Source organism: Cyprinodon tularosa, unplaced genomic scaffold, assembly GCF_016077235.1.
Source record: "Cyprinodon tularosa strain WSP-4 unplaced genomic scaffold, ASM1607723v1 ctg482, whole genome shotgun sequence".
NCBI lineage: Eukaryota > Metazoa > Chordata > Actinopteri > Cyprinodontiformes > Cyprinodontidae > Cyprinodon > Cyprinodon tularosa.
In genome coordinates, this window is record NW_024039210.1 from 776,117 (window position 1) to 792,657 (window position 16,541).

The 16,541-nt window shown below is 37.4% G+C and overlaps 1 protein-coding gene across 2 annotated transcripts in view; it reads right to left on the bottom strand.

Moving 5' to 3' along the window:
- Positions 1-3,189: 3,189 nt before the first annotated feature.
- The window catches only part of si:dkey-172j4.3 (diacylglycerol kinase delta), a 122,191-nt gene continuing 108,839 nt past the window's right edge, over positions 3,190-16,541 (bottom strand). For both annotated transcript variants that reach the window (XM_038302107.1, XM_038302108.1), the window contains 7 exons: positions 16,115-16,249; positions 15,398-15,561; positions 12,304-12,409; positions 11,981-12,070; positions 9,873-9,986; positions 9,679-9,793; positions 3,190-7,784 (listed from right to left, as the gene is read on the bottom strand). In XM_038302107.1, the coding sequence (XP_038158035.1) occupies positions 7,741-7,784; positions 9,679-9,793; positions 9,873-9,986; positions 11,981-12,070; positions 12,304-12,409; positions 15,398-15,561; positions 16,115-16,249 (768 nt within the window). In that variant the 3' untranslated portion in view covers positions 3,190-7,740. The remainder of the gene's footprint in view (positions 7,785-9,678; positions 9,794-9,872; positions 9,987-11,980; positions 12,071-12,303; positions 12,410-15,397; positions 15,562-16,114; positions 16,250-16,541) is intronic.

Consider the following 16,541-nt stretch of genomic DNA (forward strand, 5'->3'; position numbering starts at 1 on the left):
TTTCTGTCTAAGCTCATCTTTCTTTAATAGTTATTTGGTGCTAAACAGAATCTCTCCGAAGATTTGATCAGATAAGATAATTAGCAAAAAGAATGTGATGATTTAAGTGAGTTAAGTAAGAGAAAACAACAATATTACTGAATAATTTAATTCCAATTTAATAAAAAATATTTTATTTTTCCAAAAGGGAAATTTAATGTTAAAGTAACTCATAAGTTGTGGGTTTTTTTAAACTAGTTGTAGGCGTTGATAGCTGTGGGCAGGAATGATCTTCTGTAGAGGTCTGTGTTGCAGCAGACACGGAGAACCTTCTGACTGAAGACACTCTGTTGTTGTTTAAAAATCTTCTGAAGATGATGCTCACTGTTGTCGATATTTTTCTTCTTTTTTCAAAGAATTCTTCTTTCTGAAATGATCTCCAGAGGTTCTAGAGGAGTTCCTAGAACAGAGCAGACCTTCTTTATCAGCTTTTTAAGCCGTTAGCTCTAACACTGTTACCCCAGCAGGGGGTGGAAGAAGAGATCAAACTCTCCACAGCAGATTTATAGCAGATATGTAGCATCTTGCGGCAGTCACTAAAGGACTTAAGCTTCCTCAGGAAGTAAAATCTGCTCTGTCCCTTCTTGTAGACGGCTTCACAGTTCCATCTCTAGTCTGTTTTCCAGATGAACACCAAGGTATTTAAGCTCCTCAACTACCTCCACTTCTTCTCCCATGATGCTAATAGGTTTCGACGTGTTCCTGTTTCTTCTCAAATCTACAATCATCTCCCTTGTTTTGTTGGCATTCAGCATCAGATTGTTTTTTCCAAACCATACCACAAAGCTTTTTGATGAATCAAATGATTGCAGAGTCATCTGAGTATTTCTGCAGATGACAGGACCCTGGTACTAGAAGTCAGACGTGTACAGAGTAAAAAAGGAATAGTGAGAGTACCGTCCCCTGTGGTGCTCCTGTGACTACTTTTTATGTGTCTGTGTTTTTGAATTTGTCATTTTCCGAACTTTTTCTGTCTTTTATTGGAAATGATTTTTACAACCTTAAATGTAGCCTTTTTAGACATATGCCCCAAAAAATAGGGCGACAGTGGCGTTGGATGTAGGAGTTTGCCCTGAAATCGAAGGATTGACGGTTCAAGCCCCGACTCCGACTTTCAGTGTCGTTGTGTCCTTGGGCAAGACACTTCACCTGCATTGTCTACTGATGGTGGTCAGAGGGCCCGGTGGCGCCAGTGTACCGCAGCCCCGCTTCTGTCAGTGAGCCCCAGGGCAGCTGTGGCTACAATGTAGCTTGCCACCATCAGTGTGTGAGTGTGTGCGTGAATGGGTGAATGAATGTAGTGTAAAGCGCTTTGGTCAAGTCTCCTAACTTGAATAAAGGCGCTATATAAGTACATGCCATTTACCATTGTACTTGATTAGACAGCTGACCCTTCAGTCTAACAAACCTTGGTCTGTTGGTCAGGTAGTCTTTGATCCAGGTGATTTTTGATGCCTCCACCTGAGTCTTCTGGAGTTTCTCACAAAGTAAGTCAGGCTAAATAATACCCAATGCCCTGGAGAAATCAAAGAACATGATATTCACAGTGCTGTCTGCATTGTCTAAAATCAGGCATTCCCAAACTCGGCCCTCAAGGCCCCCTGTCCTGCAAGTTTTAGAGGTTTCTCTGCTTCAGCACAGCTGGTTATAATGATTGCAGTAGACCAAAAGCCTGTTAATCAGCTTTCAATTAAAATCAGCTGTGCTGGAGCAAGGAAACCTCTAAAATCTGCAGGACAGGGGGCCATGAGGACTGAGTTTGGGGATGCCTGGTCTAAATGACAGCGGGTTTGTTGAAGCAGGTGTACTGTATGATGGGATCTTAAACTCCAACTCCACAGTGATAAGCAAACTGTGGGGCGTCCTGATAGCTTCTTGTTTGCGTGCTGAGGTGAACCAACAGAAGTCTCTCTAGGACCTTCATGATGTGGGTTGTCAGGGCAACAGGTCTATTTTGGCACTGGAACAAGACAGGAGGGCTTCCACGTCACTGAGACTGTCTATTGGGTCAGACTACGGTTGAAGAGGTGCTGTAGAATCCCACAGAGATGCTCTGCACAGACCTTCAGTACTCTATAGGACTGACACCATCAGGACCTGGTGATTAAATATCTAATTGATTAATGAACTTGTGGGACATTAAAATGACCAGGGGATCAAAAAACAAACATCTTATGCCACATTAAGTCAGATTGTCCCACCTGTGTTCGCGCATTATCATTTTATTTGTAGTCACAGAATAAGAAAGAATGAAATGGATGTAAATAGGTTGATAGCGCCATGACTAAATTTATTAGTAAAAGAATCCTTTAAAATCTTCATTGTATGAGTCGTGCTTGAATCATATGTCAGCAATTGGTTTTCAACATGACAGGTTTATCTGGGATTCCATCCAACATAAAACCTGGCAAACAAGGCCAAAAACACACAGCTGGGGTATTTCTGTAGTAGTTTTAAACTTAAATTATTCAAAAAATATTTTCTGATAAAAGTCTCAGAAAAATGTGATCTGATTATGTTTGTTTTTTATTGAAGTAAATGCAATGTGGATGAATCAGAGGAGAAACCAAGAGGGCCATGGGCTTTGGAGGAGCTGCTGAGATGCACAGCTCAGGTGGGAGGATATTTAGAAAGAGCGTAGGAAAAATCTGGTCTCACTTTATGACTTGGAAAAGACAACAAATGTGTTAAAGTCTTACAGTCGTATTGGCGACTAAATGAACAAGAAGATCCTTGTCTTATAAGATCAATAATTTAGAGCCTACAATTAAATTCTGTGTGGTTTATAACCGTCATCTGAAAAATGGCAAAAAGGCTAAAAAATTATCTGAGCAGGTAAGAGGTTGGCCTTCCAGCACTAAAATAACCCTAAACCTGCAGCCAGAATGGCAATAATGGTACTTTGGATTAAAATGTACTTATATTTTAGAGTGGCCCAAATAAAGTCCAGAACAATGCATCATTTAAACTAATGCTCATCCAATCCAATTTTGGAAGAAATGCAATAAATGACTAAATACTGGAACTAAAAGAGGAATATTCTTGTTATGTGGAGGGACAGAGTGGTTACCTGACTCAATAGATCCTAATAAAAAATAAATGCAGCAGAAAGAATGAAGAAAAAGCAACAACTTAAGAAAAAGACACAACTTTCACACTTCAATAATTCATTTAATCTCCAGAGGGTTGCACTGACTTTGTCTTTGTCATACACTGCACATGATAACACACGAAAACACCTTGCAATGTACAAAGTCGTGCAACATCTAGTCCGGCTTCCCGCGCTGCGTACAGTCACTGTTCCATAACGGCTGTCCGATGCTGTTGCACTAACGCGGTCAGACGCTTCAAATCAGCAATTTCCTCTGCAGTCATCGCAGCTCCAGCTCAGCGCTTGGAAGAGTTTGTCCAAAAAAAAATCACATTTCAGCATTTTGAAAACAAATTACACAAAATATAGAAAAAAAGACAAATCATCTTTCATAAACAAATCCGAAAGGCAGTCGATTAAATGATTATTAAAAAATAAACAGGCAACTAGTTTTTACAAAATGGCTTTCGTATCTCAACGTTTTTGTCATCTTTTTCAGTACAGCATATAATTGGAACTGAAAGTGACAGAAAAAAGCACTCAAAGATTGGTCTGACACCGGCTCAACACCTCGGTTGTGTAAACGAGTCATTTGTAATCAATAAATAACACTGGACAGTTTCAATATGATGACTTAAGATTTTCAAAATAATTACAGTTTTCAACATCTTTTACACTGCCATAGGTGCGATAGGACATCATCACATTTAAGTTTAAAACCACCAATGTAATAAACCCGTTTTTACATCTGTATTTATATATGATTTATGATTAAGGTTAGATATTACATTTTACCAGCACATTTTATACAATATCATAAATAAAATATATTTTCATCAAATTAATTTGAAAAAAAAAATGCATGTAAACACTCAAAATCTCAACGCACACACGCACATATGCAAATGTTTTTTTTTTTTCCTATTAAGTTTGCTTCATTGTAAAGTGCAAGGCAAGATACAGTAAACTTTGAAATGTACGACACGCAACAACCTTCGCGTCTGAAGCGCATCAAAAGCTTGCACACACCGCATTCGTAAAACGCACTCACACCTGCACGCGCTTCCTAAACCCAAAACACAGACTTGGCACAACAACCACTAAAGCCTCTAAGGTTTTGAGCGTGTAGCTGGCACACTATGGATACAGTAGCACAATCCTACCACAGCTGAACATCTACAGCGCCTCACAGTGACTACATCCCATCAGGGGTTAAGTCTGAAGAATCAGAAGAAATAAAAGATTTCAAGTCACATTTTTTTTTTTTTTTTTGTCCAAAAACTATAAAATGCTAGTAGCATAGATAATAAATGAGATTTGTTTGCTTAAAACACAAAACATAGCAGTTCAAGCTAGCTTTTTGAATCTAGAAATCAGTAAAATAAACTAAAAACCACGAATCGGCTAATTTTGCAACTAGTTTTAAGCTAATATTTAGGCTAGCTTGTAAATTTGAGCAAGCTAACTGCATTGAGCCGCTATGTATCTCAGCACACGACGGCTAACTTGCATACCATTCTGTCTGCAACATTTTCAGCCCTGTATCTGTGGATTTTTATAGCATTTTACTGCAACCAAATTCTGCAATTTTGCCTGTTTTCATATTTTTCATAACAACAAAATATATATATTAGCTATTTGTAAGAGTGCATTTAGCTGCTTGTTTTTCTAGCATTGGTCGGACACTGTTAGCAAGGTTTGCCAGGGTTTTTATAGGTTATAATGTAAAAACCACACACCTATTGAAACCTATTCAATATTACGGTCTGCTAGCACTCTGAGAGGAAATCAACATAAAATAATATTAAAATGACATAATCTAAGTCAGCAGATGCTTTTCAGTAGCTTTAGACCTAAATTAAGTTTTGCCCCACCCCCACTTGTTGCCCACTTTTATTTCAGTTTCAATAAGTATTCCCTGCTGGAAAAAAACAAACAAAAAAACATGGGCAATCATGGTGCTGAAACTATATTTTCCAATAATATAAAATGCTAGTAGCATGGCTAATGACTGAGATTTGTTTGCTAAAAGCACAAAACATAGCAGTTAAAACTAGCTTTTTGAATCCAGAAATCAGTAAAATAAACTAAAAACAACGAATTGGCTAGTTTTGCAAATAGTTTAAAGCTAATATTTAGGCTAGCTTGTAAATATGAGCAAGCTAACTGCATTGAGCCGCTATGTATCTCAACACACGAAGGCTAACTTGCATACTGTTCTGTCTGCCTGTTTACTTCACAACATTTACAGCCCTGTATCTGTGGATTTTTCTTGCATTTAACTGCAACCAAGTTCTGCAATTTTGCCTGCTTTCATATTATTCATAAAAACAAAAAAATATATACGTTAGCTTTTTGAAGAAGTGCATTTGGCTGCTTGTTTTTCTAGCATTGGTCGGAGGCTGTTAGCAAGGTTTGCTAGGGTTTTTATAGGTTATAATGTAAAAACCACACACATTGAATCCTATTAAACATTAGGGTCTGCTAGCACTCTGCGAGGAAATCAACATAAAACAATATTAAAATAACATAATCTAAGTCAGCAGAGGCTTTTCAGTAGCTTTAGACTTAAATTAAGTTTTGCCCCACCACCACTTGTTGCCCACTTTTCTTTCAGTTTCAATAAGTATTCCCTGCTGGAAAAAAAAAAAACATGGGCAGTAATGGTGCTGAACTATGGGCTAGTGCTAATCAATCTTATAATGTTTTTTTGGGATTTTAAACTACAACAGGCAGGTTATGTGCCGTATCTCTAATGCGTTCATGCCGAACAGGTTTTGGGTGTCAAAAACTTGGATGCTGGGTCAAATGCTCCGTGTTCTACGCACTGTTTGTTTATCTGCTCTGTTCTGTCGTTACAAGCTAGAAAACACTTTAGCTTTAGGTATTTATAAACGGTTCTCCTTAGCTCATTAAAAATGTTTCAGTGCTGTAATAACGCCGTTTTCCACAGACTTTGCATGCAAGTCGGATGCTTTAAGACCCAGAATACATTCGATGTGAACGCACCTCTAACCTGCTAAATTCAGGCTAGCAGCCCGAGCAAATAGTTTGATTAAATAACCCGTTATACTCATGGTTATCGTTACAGGAGTAGTATAAACATATCATTTTAGTTTAATAAGGGATGGAAAACTAAACAAAATCAACTCTTTCATTAAAAAAGAAATCTTATATTATTCTTGGAAGATAATCATGAAGGCTATGGCCAACAACAACCATGCTCTGGTTCATACAAGCTAAAACAATGTTTAAAATTAAAACCTCCTGCAAAATTTTCTGTAAGCACTGTGATACCGGAATGCCGTTCACAAATTCACTACTTTGAGGCAATTTCCACTGTGAGGCGAAGAAAGGCTTGGCATGCATGCAGGGACACGGAACAGCATCTATATCTATGATTGCCTGGGAGCTTCTCAAAGGGGGAAGCAGCAAAGCCAGGACCTCTTTACAAATCACCATGTGGGAAAATAAAATGTACAAAAAATAGATATATATTTGTAATAATAATCATAATAATAGCTTTTAACCACAGACAAGGCAAAAATCAAATACATATTAGTACTTATCCCTATGTTTCATATACAATCATGTAGTATGACAAAGTAAGAGCAACAAACTGAGAAGCTGCTATGTTTTTTTTTATTTTTTCAAAGTGTCCTTGATTCTTCCTCCTTCTGTAAACGCCCTCACCAGACAATCGCAGAAATAATCGGTCTGAGTCATTTCATCAGGAACTGTTCTTTAAAACGGTGTAAAACACACACAGCAGGGTGAGATTTCACTCCCACATAAAGCCACATAATAAAACTCTTTAATCCTGCCGTCACATGGCTGAGTTCTCCATGAAATGACTCGCGGTAAAGGTTATTTTTGCAGCGTTACTGCAAAATTCTAGGACCACTGAAGAACCACTTTAAAACCACAATAGAAGCGCTGTGAAATCAAACCGAACAGCATTGTCATTATCAAAAGTCCACACAAGTACATTCCTCGGTATATTTTTTGCAACATTTATGATATTTTCCAGTTCAGTAGACAATAACGCTGAGACATCTCAGTTTGTTCATTTTGTTGATTCGTTGCCGTTGGAGTTCACATGGTAGTAGCACTAAACAAATAAATATGCAGTCCAAAGGCTATTCAGAAGTTCAACATCATTAATTAAACTAAAGAGAGAAAAAATAGATTGTAACAACTTATAACAAAAACTAATGTTTACACCTGCCATGCAAGGTGAGCACCACGTAAACACATTTCCTTTGTTTTCCCAGTCTGCATGGTTGTCACCTTTGACTTGCTACTGGCTGCACTCAGAAATAAAAGCAGAACAGCAGCATTAAAGCAATGCCACACCAAAAACAGGCCCTTTAAAAAAAAAAAAGAATAAGAAATTGGATAAAAATAACCTGCTGGTCTGCAGCAAAATAACAGATTACAAAGAATTAAAACGGAGCTAAATGCTTAAAAATAGGGAAGAAATGAATCTCTTCAGTTTGTGACACCTCTATGAAAGCCACAGGGCTTTAATGATTAGAGAGGAGGGAGGGAGGGGGCCATACCCCTCATTTAGAGAGTGATAAAGCGGCTCACGCAGGGATTCGCCTTCCTTAGGACTCAGCCTCAGTTGCCCCGCCTTTAATATCCCACGATCCTGCAGGACACAAAAATGTATTAATTAATTATCATTTTTTTTAATCCTATGATATTAAATTGTTGTCAAACTGTGTTTATAGCGCCTTATACAAAGATTTTATTAGATATAACAGAGAAACATAAATCGCCTACAGAAATTGTAAAAAAACTAAGAACAAATAAAACAAAGTAAACAGTGATGTTATTTAGCAAGTTAGAATAAAACACAAAGGTTTGAATAAAGATCTAACTGGGCTTACTGCTAGTCTCTAATAGGGCATTTAAAGCTGCAGTCTGTAACATTGAGAAGAGAGCAGACTTCGACTGAAAATTTGAAGAAAAACAGGTTTCACGCCACTCCCCCACCCTCTCTGCTTCACTCATGCCCCACCTCCAAGCTCCACCCCTCTCACAGCTTCTGCGCGGCTACCGCATGGGACCAGAAAGGGCGGGGGCGGGATTCAGCGTGTGTGAGCTGTGATTGACACTCCATCAGACGCTCCTCTGGCTGTGATTGGTTGTTTTGACTCGTCCCGAATTATTCTTTCCAGATTGAAATACAGGCAGTAGGCGGGACCAATTGAAGCAGTTTTTTTCACAGGTTACATATCACATGTACTGCTGTCTGGGCATAGGGACAGTTTTAGCCAATATGACAAAAAAGGGATTTTTAAAAACTTACAGACTTCAGCTTTAAAATATCACGGGTTTGTTATTTTGACCTTTGATTATTGAGCGCCTTGTTGATCTATTTGTATGGAAGCCTGTTGCCGCCACATGAAAAAAAAAAAAAATGCCAAATAGAAAGTAATAATCATCAATCAATTTTCAAACTTTGTATCTTATAATTATTACTTTGAAAGTCGCAATTATCCCTTTGTCACTCATAATTATGACTTTGAAAGTGGAAATTATGACTTTGTATCTCATAATTATGACTTTCTATTTGGCCTTTTTTTGTTTCAATGTGGCGATATCGGGCTTCCATACAAGTAGATCAACCAGGTGCTCAATAATCAAAATAACAAGCCAGTGAGATTTTAAATTCCCTATTAAAGACAAGTCTTCAGCTCAATTAGATCTGTATCAAACCTTTGTGTTTTATTCTAACTTGCTAAATTACATCACTGTTTACTTTCTTAAACATTTTTAGTTCCTAAGTCATAATTATGACTTACAAAGTAATAACTTTGACTTTCAAAGTCATAATTAAAAGATAAAAAGTTTGAAAGTTGAATATCTCATAATGATAACTTTGTGGTGGAAACGGGCTTCCAAAATTTCGTCCAAAAGGAATTGGTAAAATATTTCTGTGAATAGGATGTAATCAGCACATTAGGAAACCCTGGAATTTCACCGAAGGCTATAAAACTGTTGAGCAAAACATGATGGCATAAGTCTATTACCTGATTTTCGTACGGTCTTGGTTCATCAAAATTTCATGTAAATTAGAAAATTCAATAAAAGCTTTCATTTTAACTTTTATGTGTTTGTTGTAGATTTTAGACCTCAGTGACAAAGCCTAGAAAGGGATTATCCTTCCCTCCTAAAATTAGATGTTAAGGGAAGCCAATATAAAGTATAAATGGAGCCCTGAGCAACATCACTTACTTGTGGCGTTCATCAGGGCTTCATTCTGGGCCCCCTGTTATTTATTTTTTATTTTTTTAAATGACTAACTTTCATTAGCCAATTTCTAACTCATATGTGTTCTTTTATCATAATCAAAGCATGAAATTAGAAACTAAAAATGGTGAAATGATAAATTTGGGAAACATCTTTAGTGTCATACATCATACGAATATGTCTTTTATTTTTTTTCTGAAATACTTATCCTGTCCTGGAAAATATGGTGATAATATCCCAGATCTTTCCAGGCTGCAAAGGATCACAGTGATGAGGTGAGCTTTTACCTGAGAGTGAACTGTTGGACTTCTGTTTGTGAAGCTTCTCCTTCTCTTTCTTTGTTTTGGGTATAATCTTCAGCTTCATACTGCTGCTGCTTTTACTGCTGCTCCTCACAGCATCCTAAGTTAAGCAGCAGGATAAGTTAATACACCCCAAGAGATTTTAAACACTTCTGCTTGTTTGGAACGATAAGACATACCTCCTCGGAGCATTGCATGAGTGGACAGATCCAGTGGATGTCATCCAGCTTAAGGAGCTCGGCACTAAGGTTATTCAGAGTCAAACGGAGTTCTTCCTCCTCAGGAAAATCAGTCTGAAAGAGAACATGTCCTTCATCATTTACCAGATCTAAAAAAAAACCGTCTGTTTATATTCACTGCCGTCTGTCTACACTGCTAGACTTAATAAGACATATTAAAATACCAAAGATTTTATATATAATTAATTTAAGGGCCTAACTTCAATAAATTGAGAAGAGATTTAAAGGATATGTCAAATAAACACAGTCACCACATTTTAAACAAAAGAAAATAAAACTAAAACACAAAACTACAGAAGAATCAGACAACCGACAGTCTAAACCTTATAGGTTAAGAATAAAAGCTAAAGAATAGCAATAGAAGAATAACTCTAAAAACATGGAGTGAAGTCTAAGATGTAGAGCTACTTTAAACTAAAATAGTGAGAAAATTAAGTTATGGTGAGATGTTAGCATGCATACACTGCGATTATATAATAAATCTGGGAAACATCATAGGTTTAGTTAATATTGCTTTAAAAATTACCAAAAGTTAGTTAACACATTTTGCAGTATAAATCTATAAAGTTTGGTTTGTATACAGAAATTGAATTTAGCCCACTTTTCTAACTTTGGTAACTCTTCTACCAGCTCTTTGATGGAACAACTAAAAATAATGCAGGGTAAAGTTATAGCTGTTAGTATTCTTATTTCTAGTGTTGCAGCCAGTGCCATTTTTGGCTCGATATCTGGCTGTGCAGTATTAGCAGATACTGATACCATCTGTTTGAAATTGATGTGTGTGTGTATATGAAGAACTGCATGCTACTTGGATGTAAAATAATTGCCATCATGGCTTTGTCAATCTGCTGCCTACCTTTGTGAATCAGGAAAAAGACTAATACAAAGTTAATCCAGTAGAACTTTTTATTTCCTACATGGAATGGGTGACAATAGTTGGATAAACTTTTGGCTCTCAAAATGGTATCGGTGCTCTATTTGTTGGTACTCGCAGGTATCGATACCACCATTTTAGTGCTGGATCGGGGCCCTGCCCGATACTGGTATCTGTATCGGTGCAACACTTCTTATTTCTGAAAGGCTGCAGAAAATCTATTTAATTCAGCCGAATGACATATGGAAAAAAGGAGTAAAGAAAACTGCACTGCAACTCCGATCCAGGGGATGGCAGTAATGATGCGGATATGGCTTAAAAGAACAGTAATGTAATTATTTTAATTTTGCTAGCAGAAAATAACTTTTAGTTTCTGAGTCTTCTGAAAGAAAAACCTTTTTGTTTATTCTAAAAGTTCATATTAGGACTGTCCTGATCCAGTATTCTATATCAGATATCGATCTGATCTAAAAATCTAAAATTGGCCTGTTTCTTAAATCTACAATACTGACTGTTGATAAAAACATTCTGCTTCTGTTTAAAGTTTCTGTAACCAATTGCTAATATGTGTCATGTGTTATCATACCTATTGCTGTTGACTATTTCTCTGGTTTAGTAATATCACTTGATCAAGAGATACAGTACAAAATAAGTAATTAGATCCTGTATAATCTGTGCTAATATCGTATTGGGTCAATATCGGTATCGGTTAACTCTCATAGCTGCGATATCTGTAGCGTATCGGAAACGAAACAGTTTTATCGAGACGCCCCTGGATTCAAATAGTGCAACAAGTGATAATATCTGACTGTGCTGCTCGATATAGATCCTTAAGCCTGAAAGGAAATGAAGTAACACATTTAAAATGCATATTTAAACTAATTAAATAAAAATAAAACGAGTGAAAGGAAAGTATTCCTTGGAAAAAAAAAAACCCTCCAGAAACATTTTCAGGTTTTACACCTTGTAAGAAAAGCTACTTTAATCATTTGTTTTCTGCACAAAGGACAGTTGTCTGATGGTATACATGTCCACACTGAATTAAAGCTACAGACTGAAGAAAGAAACGAAACGACAGACATTGAAATCTGAGAGGCCAAAAGGCTCAATAGCTTTCAGCAAAGCGAGAAAAGGCAGTGAAAGAGCAAACATGGATGAAGCTTCAGACTCATACCAATAGTTTCCCATCGAGCAGCATACTGGTCTCTGCCTGGAGGACTTTACTGCTGTTGACGATTTCCACCGCCGTGCTGCGACTCAGGCACTGAAACCAAAAATAACATGTGAAAAAAAAGGAAAACAGATCATTGTTTCCAAATGTTCATATATTTGCTCGACCAGACAGATGGACTTTAGGTCAAAAGGCCTGAACATGAACAGCCTGCAGGTTGAACTGAGACCCAAACATATGGCTGAAAATCTGTCCCTTTTTTTCTCTTTCGTCCATCATAGCGGCCATCAGCCTCTCTGTTTGTCCTGCTAAGATGGGCGTCTCACCTCGTTGCTGGACACTTTGGCCTCGGTGAGCACCAGGGCTGTGGCGTTCACGGCGTGAGCCAACTCCTGCTCCACCAGCTTATGGGTCTTCGCTGCCTCGCGGATTCTAAAAAGAGGGAAAAAAGAAATACTTGTAAATAAGTTGCAGGGTCATAATCAGGGAGGTAGTGAATGAAGTCCTCTAATTTGCACTCATTTAATCCTCATTAATCAACATGAAGCAGAAACTGTTTCTAAATCAAGGTAGAAAAAAGTGTAATTTGCTGATAATGAATGTTTGGCTTCTTAAGGAACGAAAAAAGGAAAAAACTGAACTGAATGAAGACGATGACTAATGTCTTAAAAGAGGAAAATAAGGAGCAAAATTCAGCCTGAAAGGATTTTGTATTCAATTTTTTTTAGTTTAAGCATCATGAATGTTTGCTTGCCTATTTTATTTCAGCTGTTTTATAAACAGTGTGTTAAAGTGTTGCTTTATTGCACAGTAACCTTTAAAATCTTTAAGAACTGCCAAAGTTTCCAGTAGTTAGAAATCCAGCAAGTTTCCCCCAAGGTCAGAGAGTTTAAAGTCGTAGGGAAATCATATTTAAATATCAAATAATTCTGGCTTAAACATTTATATAAATGTACTCTTTATCAGAAGATATTGTCGCAAAAGTTAGAAAATTTCTATTTAAAAAAAAAATCCTGTCTTAAAATCTGTGGGTGGTTTTTTTCTCGTTATCTTATGCAGGCCAGTTAGTTATACGTCAGCTGGTACAACTAAATTCGGCCAATCATATATTAACGGTCATCTGTCAATCAAATATTTTCAGTCCTAGCATATTGATCGCAGCTAATATACGCAACGGTTGAAATAATAACAATCATTATTTACTAACTCAATGGTAAAATAAATGATTCTTATTTCTTATTTGCTGAATTTAGGTGTACAAGCTGACGTATAACTGACTAGCCTGCATAAAAAAAAGACTACATTTATACAAATGTTTAAGCCAGAATTATTTGATATTTAAATATGATTTCCCTACGACTTTAAAGAGGCATTATAGAGTTTTCTAATAATACTGCCACTTGTGGCCAAAACACGGAACTGCAGCACTCTTATGCTCCTCGTAGCTTGCTCTTGTATGTAAAAAGTGTTGTTGTTTTTTTTGGAGTTGCTATTGGTGCCTGAGTTGAGCTGGATGCCGGTCGCTTCTTAGTATCCACAAAACACATCTTGAATATAACGCTTCGGTTGTTTGATAGTTTGGACACCAGAACAAAATGGGAACTACTGACTCAAAGTAAATTCAGGAAAGAGGTGTGAGTCCGCTCAGACACTGTTTTAGCTGGATCAAAAAAAAAAGTTATCTTAAAGACAATTTTCAGTAGAAAAACATTAAATAATGTCTGTGTTTTCTCTGGCTTGGGTCCAACAATTTAGGCGGATATAAATTAACCACTAGATTTCTGCAACAGTGTTTTTTTTTTGGTCTAATGTTACCCAAGTCTAAGTGCTTGCCCCTTTGGCAAAAACAATCATTTAAATAAAACCAAACACAACACACAGTGTTTCCATTACAAATGTGTAAGTTCTGCAACTGCAGTATTTCCATGAAATAACAAAAACACAACTAAAATTGAGATTTATCCAGATTTCAGCCATCATCATCCTCCAACTACCATCTGTGCATCTTTTTACAAGGCAGTACGGTCCAGCTGCAGATCGCTTGACTTGTGTGATGCGAAACAAGTGTTTCCAAAGCAGTTTTGCAAAAAAATTAAGAATTAAGAAAACCACCTAATCGAAGCGAAAAACTTTTAATGGAAATTGCAGCTAATTTATCCTCATAATTACAACTTGATGGTTTATTGGACAAAGAAGACAGGTGGTTTGAAAGAGGTGTGAAGGAAACCATTTACGTCAAGAGAGAAAAACCTATAACGCAGCGTTAGAGTTGATTCCTTCCCACTAGAATCTAAATCCTCACCGCCATGCAGGGAATCAAAACACCTAGACTGTTTCGCCAGGCCAAGAACGACCCTAATGACTTCCCTTTGCAGAGGCATGGGCCAGTACCGGGATTTGCAGGCCAACATCGTCCTCAACGATTCCCCATTACCTGTTTTTGGTTCAATTTGCATGTTTTCTAAGCCACAACAAGTTTTTTGTTTGGGTCATTTTATAAGCCTGGAACTTAACGCTACTGCAGACATTTTGAATAGAGAAAGCTTTCTGGGTGGGAAGCAAAATGTGTTCAAACTTGGAAAACAAAGTGCAGTTGTTTGTTTATAAATTTTTTGGAATGGTTTATTGAAGTGTGCTTACTGTGAGGCATGGTTGGGAAGGAATGGTGATGGGGGATTGATTTTAGACACATAAAAGATGCTAGAAATTAATGACTATCCAGTGTTTTTTTATGTGACTTAATCTCAAAGCAAAACTAACCTCTTACACCCTAAGGGGGTATAAATAAATTTCTGCCTGACAAAAACACACAAAAGTAAATAACTTATAGCCTCAAAGCTATTAGATTTAAGAAGAAACTTTTGGTACGTCTGTAAAGGTAAGATGTCATAGAATGGTTTTCTGGTGTCAGCACCATTGTAGCTTTGACCCTGCCTGAAATATTAGGGACAAAATACAAAATATTTTGCATTTTTTTAACCTCGCCAAAATTTTCTTTGAAATAAACATTGCAAAACACTACCAAAATATTATTTATAGCACAAAAAAGTAGTACAGACTTTCAAATCTAAATGTTGTGTAAAAATATACCAAATTTGGACTCAATCAGATGAAACATAATTATTTTAAAATGGTATTAGTGAGAAATTTCTTAGGCGGAGAGGCCATTTTGGCACATTAAACCATAAATGTCACCAAACTGTGCCAAATATGTTTTTTACATCAATACTGGGGGTTTGTTAAAATTACAAGGTCACGTAGCAGCTGGACCCACCGGTGGGTCCGTAGGGTTCAAGGGGCTAAGCATTAGTAAAGATCCAAAGCTTCTCTTACTTAAACGTAAAAAAAAATAAGAAAGACAATTTAACTACATATGTAGCATTTATGTATTTATAGCTGGTATAAGGAGCAGTGACGTACTTATTTATGAGGGTATCAGCCACAATGCCCAGCTGCTGCACCTGAGCGCACTCCTCCTCAGTGAGGTACTCCATGGACTGCTGGGAGTTGAGGCGGGGCCTGGCGGCGCGGTAGCTGTCAATCTTTCTCTTATCCTCCCATGACTTCAGCGTGCTTTCAAACGCCTGATGGGATGGAAACAAACGTCAGACACTTCATGAAAGCTTTACAAAATGCTAAACAGAAGGAAAAATATTCGAAAAGTCATAAATGTGAACCTAATAAACAAATCAGGAAGCAGAAAACAACATTGGTGTTTTGTTTTTTATCTCCTTACTGATTCAAATGTTTGCGTTTTAATATTAAATTAAAAACCTGTTATTATCCAGAGTTAAGCGTCATTAGTTTATTGAAAGAAGGCCATGTTTAAAAGGAGCAGACAGTGTTCACTGGGCGAAGGAAACCATGGAAACAAACTGCCCAAACACGCTCAGCTCAAGAGAGCTCTCAAAGCTTTGAGCACCATGAAGGAGTGAGCAAACACAGAGGGGATGGATTTGATTTAAGAAGTCTTAAAATAGAAAGAGTCAACAACGTGAGCAGAGGGCTGCAGCCAGAAGCCTCCAGAGGACACTCAGCTGCAGCACTCATGACATTTCACGCCACGGTCTGCCAACCTGTCTTTACTGGAACTGAAAAGGTGCACATTCTTCAGCGTATATGGGTGTTTGATCTCACCCTGTCTCTCGTGAGCATCTGAGCACGGTTCTTGTGCACGATCTCCACGATGCCGGGAGGCTGGATCCAGGCTTCGCCGTCCACCTGCACGGGGACCCCCTCCTCCCCCAGGATGGTGATCTTCACCTGTCGGCACTGAGAGCCACAAACAGCAGAAAGCTATTAGAGGGACGTTCATCCGTTTCATTAAACACCTGCTATAATAGTGATTGTTTTTTTCACAGATGAACGACTTTCACTGAAAGCTTCATTAGTTAATTGTTTGTCTAACCAGTTGAGACGGACACTATATTGTAAATTTTAATGATTCACTTCTGTTCTTTTACTTATTGATCTTTAAAGTTTAACTTTTTGCTGATAAAATGCAAAAGTTTTTCCTGTTTAAAGCTAATTAACAAAAAAAAAAAAAAAAAGAGAAATGTCGGGA